Source organism: Barbus barbus (assembly GCF_936440315.1).
Source record: "Barbus barbus genome assembly, chromosome: 31".
Lineage (NCBI taxonomy): Eukaryota > Metazoa > Chordata > Actinopteri > Cypriniformes > Cyprinidae > Barbus > Barbus barbus.
In genome coordinates this window covers 21365296-21379407 of record NC_136759.1, presented here as the reverse complement: position 1 = coordinate 21379407, position 14112 = coordinate 21365296, and the positions used below count along the sequence as shown (strand labels likewise).

Below are 14112 nucleotides of genomic sequence, written 5' to 3'. Positions count from 1 at the left end.
GTACATGTAGTTCATTAACATTACTCAGTATTTAAATGTATAATTACACCATAACAAGGAGACCTTAAAATAAAGTGTAATTGACTTGTATAATATTACAAAACATCTTTTTCAAATTATTTTACAAAAAATATGGAAATAATGTATGTTTCCACAAAAATATTAAGATGCACAACTGTTTTCAACATTGATCATAATAATATTAAAAATAAATGTTTCTTGAGCAGCATATCAGCATATTAAAATGATTTCTGAAGGATCATGTGACTCTGAAGCCTGGAGTAATGATGCTGAAAATTCAGCTTTGATTACATAAATAAATTACAGAAAATTGTGAATCAATCAGATATCAGATATGTATTGGATATACACTAATGTTAAAAAGTTTGGGATCAGTAAGATATTAATATTATAAATAGTTTTTAATGTATTTGAAAGAAATCTCTTATGCTCAGCTCTCCTGAAAAGAAAATAAAAAAAAAATTTCTTCAGAATTTATATATTTTAATACATAATTTATTACATTTTAACATAACGGGAAGAACATGCAAATGAAAGGATTTTTTATTTACTCTATAGTTTAATATTACTGTGCTACAGTTTTCCAGAAGAGTACTTTTGTTAATTTTTGTCTTAATTTAATCTGAATAACATATACAGGAATGTATAAAGGAACATTCTGAAAAGATGTACAGCATGGACTATTAAAATGTCTTTTTTTGCAATTAGACTGTGATGTGCATGTTCAGTAAATCTGTTCTGAAGTGCTCCAGTCCTCAAGGTCATGGGTTTGATTCCCAGGGAATGCATGAACTGATAAAATGTATACCTACAACGAAATGCAAGTCATTTTTGTCTGCATAATGCATAAATGTAAATGAAATGATCACTTGGTGCTCAGTTAAGGTTAATGAATGCATATGAATTCCTATGTGTGAATCATGGAGAGAGTTGTCTTTGCCTTGGAAAAATTACAGTAATTGGGTTCTTGTGATGTTTTGTACTGTAGATTCCTTAAACTACTTCTAAGAAAAGGACTATTTCTAAACTATTTCTAAAACAATGTCATGTTCATGTGATGACTACAAAGTTCTGACAACACTAGACTAGAGTGCAGACTGACAGACTCTTGCTTATTAATGTAGAAACAGTCAGCTTGGTCTTGGAGTGTAAATTCTGCCTTATGCATGATATTTCAGACCCATTTGATTTTCACAAAACAGATGTTTAGCAGAATGTTAACGCTAATGTTCACGTCTAATAAAAAGTGAAATATTGCAAGAATTTTCATTTGTAGGTGAACTATTCCTTATAAAGTTGAAAGAATAGCTTGGAGCTTCTCACAAATCCAATCTCAAAATCGTCAATTACAGTAAAATGTGAATTGATATATAATCTCAGATCCAACGAGAAACCAAATGAAGAGAGAAAAACATTTCAAAGCACTGTGCTCTGAAAATTATAACAGCAGTTGTTTTTGCAAGAAAACTAGAGCAAATACCTGCACATACAGAGAGATAATACATTCTCTCTGTACCCGCACTCTCCCACACATGAACACACACGCAGTCGTAAATGTCAGTGATGGTACTGCTCTCCACTGCAGACTAATGAAGCGACTTATTTTCATCAGACAAACAAACGCCCTGCCGTTGCTAACATCAGATAACAAATGAAATCTACTTTCATCTCCTGGCTATGTTCTGAAAAGATTTCAAGTCAACATGAAACCAAAAAATGACCCTCATTTGCTTCCTAAATACCTGTTAGTGGTCTTATTGTGAATGATTCATCTGCATATGTTATTTCCTAGAAAATTCCTGTCTTTGTCAATCAAGAAAAAAAAAACGGAGTGTCTATTTACACTAAGTGCAAATAGCCCATCTTGTTGGCAAAGGCTATTTACACTAACTCCGCCCACTAACGTGTGATTGCGTTAGTCAACATTAAGAAAAGAAGCTAGATCAACATCAGTTTCAGTGGCGTAGATGGTAGATGATGGCGCATGCTTTTTGACGCGAGCGACCCAAGTTCGAGCCCACCTTTTGCCAAACATTTTTTTCTCCCTTTTCAAATCTCATATCGCATCAGAAAGGCATTTATTTTCAATAAAAATTAAGGAAATAATCAAAAAGTTGAAAATAAAGTATCGGGTAGGTGTAGGGAGGGCTTTATTGTCCCAATAAGGTGGCATCCATTTAATAAATTTGAATTAAAATTATAATTTACACTCAGTATGTTATTATTGCGTACTGTTTTATAATGTACTACAATACTGAGGTGCAGATAATTGCCACTATTTGCAATAAGTAGTATAAATAGCACAAAATCTTGCTATTTTAACATAGTGTAAATAGAATCTATAGCTATTTGCACTTAGTGTAAATAGCATATCGTTAAAAAATACTGCTATTTACACTGAGTGTAAATAGCATCTATTGCTATTTGCACTTAGTGTAAATAGAATCCATTGCTATTTGCACTTGGTGTAAATAGCATCTGTCACTAAAAAAATATGCTATTTGCACTTGGTGTAAATAGCGTCTAATTGCTATTTACACTTAGTGCAAATAGCATCTATTGCTATTTGCACTTAGTGTAAATAGAATCCATCGCTATTTGCACTTAGTGTAAATAGCATCTGTCACTAAAAAAATATGCTATTTGCACTTGGTGTAAATAGCATCTAATTGCTATTTACACCGAGTGTAAATAGCATCTATTGCTATTTGCACTTAGTGTAAATAGCCGCTGCCAAAAAAAAAACTCGCTCCATCTCAGAAATGACTATTTTTTTTTCTGTTACGTCAGCAAGAATCTTTATTTCTCCTATAAACACCTAACACTATATGTGTGCACTCTATATGTGCAGAGATATATATTTTTTGCCATCCAGTCCATCCAAACCAAGCCTTCCGAGTCTAAATAATGTGATTATGGCGTGAAGAAGACAGAAGAAAATAAATCAGCCAGTGATGCAAAAATAATTTAGTATTAATGAATGAATGAACGAACGAAGGAACGAATGAAAAAACGAACTAATTAAAAATGAACGAACAAACCAATCAATCAATCTATCTATCTATCTACATTTACATTTACATTTATTCATTTAGCTGACGCTTTTATCCAAAGCGACTTACAATTGCTATATGTCAGAGGTCGCACGCCTCTGGAGCAACTAGGGGTTAAGTGTCTTGCTCAGGGACACATTGGTGTCTCACAGTGGATTCGAACCCGGGTCTCTCACACCAAAGGCATGTGTCTTATCCACTGCGCCATCACCACCCTCCACCACCACCATCTATCATTTTTATCAATGAAAAATTGTTGGATTTAAGATTAGACAGGAAGGCAGGCAGGCAGGCAGACAGACAGACAGACAGACAGACAGATAGATGGTAGATAGAGGGACAGATAGATAGAGAGACAGATAGACGGATAGATGGATAGATAGACAGACGGACAGACGGACGGACGGACGGACAGATAGATAGATAGATAGATAGATAGATAGATAGATAGATAGATAGATAGATAGATAGATTAGATTCAACTTTATTGTCATTGCACATGTGGGTACAAGGCAACGAAATACAATAGAGAAGAAGAGTACTGCATACCATGAGGAAGGAGAGGAGAAAAAAAATAATCCCCATACTATGCTCCTTCGGGAGTACATTATGAGAACATGAAAAACACCTCAGCAACAAAAGCACAATCAATACAGAGACACAGGACTTGCAGGTGGGGGGGGGGGGGGTAATCCAGCTCAGACGAGCAGCCATCCGGACCTGCAGCCTCTCAGCGCTAATCACAGACCCGCTTGTCAGACTGGCGGTACAAAGCGGCAAAGGTGTCGGATGGGGGGTTGGGAGGTGAATGCATATCTGTATATATGTGCGTCTGTGTGTATGTGAGTTCGTGTATTTGTAGGCCTGGAGATCCGCCACGCTGGTATCCAAAACAAGTTGTCTCAGTCCGCAGATTGTGATAGCGACACAGCAATTACCATTGAAACAGCCTTGATCGGGACCCAGACGGAGTCGACAATCACCGGGTGTCTGTGGGAGGGGTCAGGAAGCAAGAGAGTCTCACTGCAGTGCCCTTCTGGGGGGGTTGTGTCCAGAACGACCTTGTCCAAGGCAGTTCTGTTGTTTTGGGAAGCCGAAAGATGATAAGATTGCAATTGTTTGGTCTTGGTGCGAGCAGCTGCATACCAATTTCACAGCTCTCTTTGTCCATTTTGGTCTCCAAGTCCATCAATTTTTCTCAGCACAGCCGTGAGCTTCTCCGTAATAGAATCCATATTGCGGTTGATAGTTTCAGTCTCAGTGCTGACCGCTCTGCCCACTGCTTCAATCATGACGGGCAGCCTTGTGAGGCTTTGGACAGCTGTTCCCATCTTCTGAATTCTCTGATAACCCAGCAAAGCCTAATCCAATCAGCAGAAAACCCGTTATCATGGTTCCGAATAGGTAGATGTCTTCAATGTCCTCCATGGAAAGAGCAGTTGGGGGTTCGGTGCCTTGGTATTGAGGGTGGAGAGAGCGCTGGACATTCACTCCCCCCACCTACAATCCCTGCCGGCCCGAAACTCGAACCCGCAACCTTTGGATTACGAGTCCAACTCTCTAACCATTAGGCCACGACTTCCCCTGTGTTAGACAATAGACAAGACGAGAGAGCAAGCAGGGAAAATAAGGGGAGGAGAGGAGAGAAAAAGCGTCCGCCTTCGCAGAGAGCCCAACGAAAATGCACATATAGACAGATAGACAGATATATAGAACGGTAGACAGACAGACAGACAGATATATAGAAAGTTAGACAGACAGACAGACAGACAGGCAGACAGACAGGCAGACAGACAGACAGACAGACGGACGGACGGACGGGCAGGCAGACAGATATATAGAACGGTAGACAGACAGACAGACAGACAGATAGACAGATAGATAGATAGAACATCAGTCTATCAGTCTATCAATAGCTTATCAGTATGTGCACGTCATACTGACGTTGCGTCTTCCTGCTTTTCAGAATCTTGCGCCATATTTTTAAGGTGCCATGTCAAGTTAAAAGTAGTTCAGCTTTGAAAAACGCCCCCTGGGAGCTCTGATTTGTGCTCCATTCTGCTGTGCTCCATCTAGCTGTCTTTGAACACAAGAACACGTCCTGTGTGAACAGTTTCTTCTCTCAGTAAATGTGCTTTACATGGTGCCTGTAGCTCAGGTGGGACTGTGCTTACTGCAGACTAAAAAAACACAAAACAACAAAATACCTTATCTTTCATTTCATATATAATTTATTTAAAATATAAATGATTTAAATTAATCAATTGTTGTATTAAAATCTTTAATAATTATACTTTAAAATTTAACAATTAAACATAAAGATAAATATTAGGCCATCACTTTACAGTATGTTTGTAGGCCATTTGTATTTATGAAAAAACGGAATAAACCACTTTAGTTTGCATAAGGAAGACATAAAATCAGCTGCAAACAAACTGTTGTGCGTTCAGTACATATCCTGAAAGACTTGAAATGAAACACTTCATCCTTCACCACTGGGGAACCTTTAATGATGCTAAATTGCTTTTGTTATTGCAGTGCTGATGTGGATGATATGAATCGAATAATTGATTGGTTTGTTTGTGTGCCTGGCCCATCTGAGAGAGAGAAAGAGAGCAAAACACTTGAATGTTAAGTCTCATTAGTCTTGAGTCCAAACTCATCCTTACACAGCAGATTAACACTGGACCCGACCCAGTAACCCACTCTGGTTCTGCTGCTGGCTCACCACACCAGACTGATTTACTGCACAGCCTGCCCACACTCACCTTTCTTGTCCCCGAAGAAGAGGGTCTGTTGTGCTGGATTTGACCACTGGAGGGAGGTGTTATCATTATAATCCACTCGGCAGGTCATGTTAGCCGTGCTGCCCTCGACCACCGTCACATTCTGGGTGATGGGGAACTGAGCCTGGCTACCTGCAGAGAGACAGACAAGGAGAGAGAGACGGGTTTATAAACAAACCACTGTTACACAGGAAAGAGTACAGAGGAGGACAGAAAGCACTCAGGTACTAGTGGGAAATCGTCTCAATATAGTGACTCAGAATCACGCCGTATATGGTCATCATGGGGGTATATTATTATAAAATAGACATTTTCATTCCTAGATGATGATTGCTTAATACAGCATTCCAACCAGGCAGTGTTGAGAATGCCACTTACTGTAGCTTGCTAAGGTAAATGCCAATCAATATTTAAAGTTGTTTCGCTTCAGTCAAGCCCTCACAAAAGTTAACCATGGTTTTACTACAAATAAAACAAAAAATAACCACAAATGAACCACGGTTTTTCTACATTAACCATAGTTTTGCCATGGCATTTGTAGTAAAGTTAACAGTATGTTATTTATGTAATGAAGTATGAGTGACCCCCGCTGGCGTTTAACAAATTGGGCAGAATATGCTTAACCACACCCCTCCAACCGTTAGCTTGCTGTGAGTGAGAGATGAGAGGAGGAGCGCAAACCCCCCGCCCCCCCGCCCCCTACTCAATTTCAGTTGGAAATACGTCACCATACTGAAATAAAGTTGGCAGCAACTTCCGGTTCATGCAGACTTTAATTTTGAGACCACGCCCTTCCCCCTTCAAAGAAACTCTTCTCCTGTGGCAGATCAGTTGATTTGTCATCTTATGGAGCTCAAGTTGATTTGTGCGCGCATCTGTATGGAAGCCCAGTTTCCGAACTGCAGAGGGAATATTACTATATTTATTAGTTTTCTATATGATTCTGTATGTCCATTAGTTTACACTGTAATGACCCTTGCAAACTCGCGCTGTGCCGTGAATCGGTTAGTTTTAAACTAAAAGATTGAAAACAGATGTTTTCTCATGCTGAGAGATAATGTGTTTGAGAAAAATATCATATATGGTGTATAATAAATGACACAGCGGATGAGAACAGTTCCTATTATTTGTTTTTACTTGAGCTCCATAAGATGAGGCGTTACATCGGAATACTCTCTTGCCTTTTACTGTTGCTTTTAGGTTCTTTGCTTGTGTTTTTTTAGCGGAAGGACAGCATTTAACAAACGGACTTCAAAAAAGTAACATATTTTTTCATTATTTAAATGAAGTGTTCAAATTAACAAACTCTTATGGCAAGTCTTGTTTAATTGGTAGTTAATTCCTATGAAATCATACAATCTCATTTGTGCATTTTCGTACAATTTGCTCATGTTCCAATGACAATTAGATATAGGGGTGGACCTTCAGGTTCTTTTTATTTTTTTCTTAAGAAATTGCATATATTTATACAATCTGAATTCCGGAAATGTTGGGATGTTGGGACTTTCAAATCACATGAGTCAATATTTTATTCACAATAGAACATAACATAACAAATGTTTAAACTGAGAAATTTTACAGTTTTATGCACAAAATGAGCTCATTTCAAATTTGATGCCTGCTACAGGTCTCAAAATAGTTAGGACAGGGGCATGTTTACCATGGTTTAGCACCTCCTCTTCTTTTAAAAATAGTTTGAAGACATTTAGGCATCGAGGTTATGAGTTTCTGGAGTTTTGGTGTTGGAATTTGGTCCCATTCTTGCCTGACATAGGTTTCCAGCTGCTGAAGAGTTTGTGGTCATCTTTGACATATTTTTTGTTTAATGATGCGCCAAATGTTCTCTATAGGTCAAAGATCTGGACTGCAGGCAGGCCAATTCAACACCCGGACTCTTCTACTACAAAGCCATGCTGTTGTAATAGCTGCAGTTTGTGGTTTTACATTGTCCTGCTGAAATACACGTCGTCTGGAGGGGAGCATATATTGCTCTAAAACCTTTATATACCTTTCAGCATTCATAGTGCCTTCCAAAACATGCAAGCTGCCCATAACGTATGCACTTATGCACCCCTATACCATCAGAGATGCTGGCTTTTGAACTGAACACTGATGACACCCTGGAAGGTCTCCCTCCGCTTTAGCCCGACAACAATAATGTCAAATTTGGACTCGTCTGACCATAGAATACTTTTCCACTTTGAAACAGTCCATCTTAAATGAGCCTTGGCCCACAGGACATGATGGCGCTTCTGGACCATGTTCACATATGGCTTCCTTTTAGTTGGCATCTGCAGATGGCATGGCGAATTGTGTTTACCGACAGTGGTTGCTGGAAGTATTCCTGGGCCCATTTAGTAATATCAATGACAGAATCATGCCGATGAGGGATGCAGTATCGTCTGAGTTCCTGAATACCATGGGCATCCAACTAAAGTCTTTGACCTTGTCCCTTACGTACAGAGATTTCTCCAGTTTCTCTGTATCTTTTGATGATGTTACGCACTGTAAATTATGAAATTTGCAAAGCCTTTGCAATTTGATGTTGAGGAACATCTCAAGCAATCCATCTCATGAACACTTGACATTAAACATGGAACACACAAAACTATTATACATTATTTTTTTCACCACACATACTTTTTTTTTATTATTTCAAATTTGCACATATCAGACCTGTACACACATAATTGTCTATATTATATATTGTGTTTTTGCTGTTTTGTACATTGCCTATTTGTATATTTGTATATTATTCTTTTATTATCTGTGTCCTGTCCTGTTGCTGTCTTTCTGTTGCACTGTGGAGCTTCTGTCACTATAACAAATTCCTTGTATGTGTAAACATACCTGGCTAATAAAGCTCATTCTGATTCTGATTCATATTTTATACCATTTTGCCAAAACATAAGGTAGTTATGTTATGTTAGTATACTAAACATGATAGTAACAGCTCTAATAAAATGTTATTGTATGGAAAAGAGCTGAACATTTAGTGCTTAGTGTAGGCTATAACATATGGGTTTGGAACAACATGAGAAAATAATGACAGATTTTTCATTATTCGCTACCTATACTATTTTTCTTAGGTAATACATGATAAAGCATAAGAAATGATAGCTCTGCTGCTTTTTGTGTCTACAGTGGTCTAGCAATATTCGTTTGCCATAACTAAACAACCTTTTGTACTTTATTGCATAGTTAGGATTCAGGAAGAGCTAAATTGGTCCAGCTATTGTTACTGGTCTTACTGAATACTACATATAATAAGGACGTGTTAAACCTGTTAAACTCAAAATGATGGATTATTGTACACATTTAGCACAGCTTTTGGGTATAGAAAGTGAAACAATGGTGTAATTCTTTGCCTCTCTCTCTTTCTGTTCATTCTGACTTGGGATCAGCAGTAATTGGTAGCATGGCCTAATTAGAGCTTGTCATGTTCGGCAAGGGAGACACTGCCTCTGCAGCTGGGTGGCAAATTGACACATAATCCAGACTATGGTGGGCCTTCGATCCGAGTTAGAGACTGTCTCGTGTCTCATCTGGGAAAGGGGAATGGAAAGTATGTGTGTGTGTGTGTGTGTGTGTGTAAGGGGCATAGGGGACATCCAAGCCAGGCTTAATCACCCAGCCTCAGTGGATTCTGCTCGGACTTATTCTGCATTTGTTTTCCTTGTCTTGCTGAAAAGTCGCCTAATTGCATTCCGGCTGCATCTCTACTCGGTCTTCCTTTGTTTTTAAGATATTTAACTTGAGAGAAAAATCTCTCTTTCATACCAGTGGTATTGTACGGCAATATTAAAAGTGAAGTATGTAACTTTTCACAGTTATTGAATAAAAATACAGTATATCAGCATATACTGTATGCATATATAATCTAATATTCTAATTTGCTGCTCAACAAACATGTCTTATTATTATCAGTGTTGAAAGCAGTTGCGATGTTGAATATTATTGCTGAAACTTACATTTTTTTGTCAAGATTATTTGATGAATAGAACGTTTTTATTTGAAATATATATATTTTTTTTCAAATTAATGTCCTTACTGTCACTTTTGATCAATTTAATGCATCAATAAAAGTTAAATCTTTCTGACACCTTTTTTAAAAAAAATCTTACAAATTAACGTTAAATGTCCATTATGCATAATTGAACATTCTATCTAAAATATTAATAATATGTTTATACAATATAGTAAATATACTAAAAATAAACATGCAATATTATATAAATAAAAAATATATTATATTAAATAAATCTGAATATTTTTAGATAGAATACCCAGTTCTTACTATCATCAATGTTAAAAACTATATTAAATAAATATAAATGGTTTTAGACAGAAGATCCTGTTCTAGTTACAGCTAAATGGCAGGAACTGTAAAGTGGCTCGTAAATCAGCATGTTAGCATGCATGAAATTATTCACAAGCTAATTCTCCATCTCGTGGCAGTAGGGGATCACCGTGTGGGCTTCCCAAAAGTGCCAGGCACTGCTGCGTTCTCCTGAAGGTGACATTGGGATCTGTCTCATTCAAGGCCCACATGCTATGGAAGTGTTGTACCGACCGCAGCTTCGACTGCCTCCTTCATTATTCCAGAACAACATGAGCACATGAGGTGTGAGGTGTGCTTGAAGCTGACATGGAGTGTAAATGTTAAATAGTGATGTTGGCTGACAAATCAAGTGATTATACTAAAAGGAAGAAGAAACAAATTAAGAGGAAGGTCAGAACAGACACCGGGTTTATAGTGTTGTACTTTCATTACCAGCGGAGGAGTACTTAAAGGAGAAGTGTGTTTTTTTTTTCAACGTGAAAATAGTTTCTCCTATACAAACTTAAAGGGTTAGTTCACCCAAACATGAAAATTCTGTCATTATTAACTCACCCTCATGTCATTCTAAACCTGTAAGACCTCCGTTCATCTTCGGAACACAAATTAAGATATTTTTGATGAATTCTGAAAGCTCTCTGACCCTCCCATAGACAGAAATGTAATAAACACGATCAAGGTCCAGAAACGTAGCAAGGAGTTCAGTTAAATAATCCATGTGACATCAGGGGTTCAAGCTTAATTTTACAAAGCTACGAGAATATTTTTGGATGCAAAGAAAACAAAAATATTGACTTTATTCAACAATTCGTCTCCTCAGCGTCACCCTAGCACCATTTTGGAGAGTATCCACTGAATGTAAACAGCGTATGCTGTTCTGTGTCAGCTGTGGCACGCGGATACGTTGTTTTCGTTTTTTTATTCATTGAACTGTTGAATAAAGTCGTTATTTCTGTTTTCTTTTCATTTTCACTATCCCTTTAATAGACAGACACCTGTAAGTGAGCCATTTGTAGGTTAATTTTCCCAAAAAGTGTATCAAAACATTCCATGCCAACAAGACGGTGACTCAACCAATGGCGCAAATTTGGGTGGGGCTAATTGCTTTTCCCTCCAATGGCAGCAAGGGGAGTGTTAAGAAAAAAAACTGTTTAAAAACAGTACCTTTTTGCAATTCCACAGGTGCCGTTTTTACGTAAAACAATGTTTTTTGATGTAAAAAAACTTTTTGCTGTGGTGTGAAATTCAGTAATTTCAATATGAATCCCAACCCGATCTCACAGCCAATCGTACACATTTTATAAATTGGCTAATTCGTACAAATTCGTACTATTTGAAAAAATCGCATGTATTTTATGAGGTGGCTAATTCGTAGGAATATGTATGAAGGACCATGCCTAACCCCACCCCTAAATTTACTTCTTGTAAAAGTGAGGCCATACGAATTCATACGAATTAGCCATCTCGTAAAATACATACAAATTGGTTGTGAGATAGCATTGGGAATCCATACGATTTGGAATTTTGCATGATAGCAAAATATTTCCCCATGCAGACTTCGCAACAGGTTCACATTGGTTACGTGGATTGCCTAGAGCTGCTAGGTTTGAAAAAGACTTCTGAGTGAGTTGTGCTTCATACATCGCTACAGACAACAGACTTTTCTTGTCTGTAAAATTTCCCATTAATTTCAGTGATGTGATTAAAACTTAGGTACGATTAGGTACATAAACAACATTTCACCTTTATTGCTTGAATTTCTTGTTCACATTTACGAAAGCCATCATTTCAATGCTTTCAAAATCAGAGATCTTTTGGAAGGGGAAGACCGTTCAAATAAGCACTTTAACCCAATATAACACCATGTTCTTTATCCTAGTCCAAATCTTTTGTAATTACATTTCAAAACAGCCTTTTCCTAAATCCCATAGATCATGATTTACATTAAAAGTGTTATCTTTTGAGACGGGCTGCTGATGTAATACACTTACCCTAACTGAACTAAATTCCACACAGAAACTTAGTTTTATCCAACTGTATAATAGTTGAGAAAGAACTTTAAAAGTACTTATAAAAGTTCAGAAATCTCAAGTTTTAATATCCATGTAGCTCAAAATATAGAGCATGGCTCCAGTCATGTTTGATTCCCAGAAAATGCCTTGAATGTCTTGAATGCAATGTATGTCGCTTTTGGATAAAAATGCATGCCAAATGCGTGAATGTAAATGTCCTTCCATTTTAGTTGAACGCTATCCAGACAAATAACTACATTTATCATAAAAAAAGAAAACATGACAGTCTCTGCATTCAGAAAAATATCTAAATACTTGCGGTATTTTTAACTATTACCTTGATGGCTTCAATTTCAGATCTCCTTGAACTGTTTTTATTGTTGCTCTTATGCCATGAAAATAAAGAAAGCCGTTTCTGTACGGGCTGTTAAACACTTGTCCCTGTGAGAGCAGACGCTGCTGTGCTGGAACAGGTGGACAATGGGACAGCAGCTTACGTTTAACTTTTTAGTCCAAACCACTTAAAACAGATCCCAGATCAGCTATTTGCTCAATTTGGCCCTTTATTACAATAGGGCAAAACTTCAGCATCAGTTAAATACTGCCTAAACGGCCTTTTGTGTAGTTGTGGCCTGTAAAGGCAGCAAACTGACCTGAAATTAAATGAGAAAAAAATGCACCATTATATAAAAGCTGTTAAGCGACTAAAAACCTGTAATTTATCAACTAAGTCAGGCCATAATCTTGATTCTTCTGATAATAGATACACAATTTTCAAAAATAAAACAATTTTCAAATAGTAATGCTATTAAATACATTTACAAAACGTTTGGATGTTGCAAACAACTGGGTTCAAACAACATTGTTTCGTTGTAATCTCTACAGTCTACACAGAAGCTGATGTCTCCTTATTTAATATATTAATTTATAGGGGAAGTCGTGGCCTAATGGTTAGAGAGTTGGACTCGTAATCCAAAGGTTGCGGGTTCGAGTCTCGGGCCGGCAGGGATTGTAGGTGGGTGGAGTAAATGTCCAGCGCTCTCTCCACCCTCAATACCACGACTGAGGTGCCCTTGAGCAAGCCACCGAACCCCCAACTGCTCCCCGGGCGCCGCAGCATAAATGGCTGCCCACTGCTCCGGGTGTGTTCACGGTGTGTGTGTGTTCACTGGGTTAAATGCAGAGCACGAATTCCGAGTATGGGTCACCATACTTGGCTGAATGTCACTTCACTTCACTTATTTCCTGGAATGTTTGTCTAGTCCCTTGTGAAAAAAGAAGTGTGTTTAATTGTATTGAATATAGACTTGTAGTGTATCTTAAATGTAGACTTAAAAAGGTACTAGCATACATATAATATTAATGAAATTAAAAATATATATTATTACAACTAACATACAATTAAGTGTCCTAAAACAGTACATTAAGTATATTTTTAAAGTATTATTTCTGCAATAAGTACTATTTTTCCCAACACTGTTCTTATTAAATCAATTTAAAGGCTCACATTTCTCATAGGGAATTAAAGTGCTGACATATCTCATAAACACTTGTGCTTACTGTAGGTTTAGCAGGAAGCAGCAATGAATGAATGAATGAATGAACCACACATCCAGAAAAGCTTTTTTTCTGTTTCAGCTGAGCGCACCACATAATGGAAATCACTCGTTGATGAATGACCAGAAAGCAGCCAAGCAAACCACTGTAGAATACATTGTATGCTTTGGGCACCATCAAAAAAGCTAACAAATAACCACATAGCAGCCAGAGGAACAGCCATCTCAATTCATTACACAGCAATAACACCCCCCCATCTGGACTAATGTGTCTGCTTTAGTCTTCAGCATTAAATCCAGCAGTAGCATTTGAAGAAATGTTGCACAACAGGATTCAACGGTAGC

At 37.6% G+C, this 14112-nt stretch overlaps 1 protein-coding gene across 1 annotated transcript in view; it reads right to left on the bottom strand.

Moving 5' to 3' along the window:
- The window catches only part of LOC306851477 (cell adhesion molecule 2-like), a 232849-nt gene that overhangs the window by 63144 nt on the left and 155593 nt on the right, over positions 1-14112 (bottom strand). The window contains exon 3 of the mRNA XM_079387741.1: positions 5843-5992. Within this exon, the coding sequence (XP_079243867.1) occupies positions 5843-5992 (150 nt within the window). The remainder of the gene's footprint in view (positions 1-5842; positions 5993-14112) is intronic.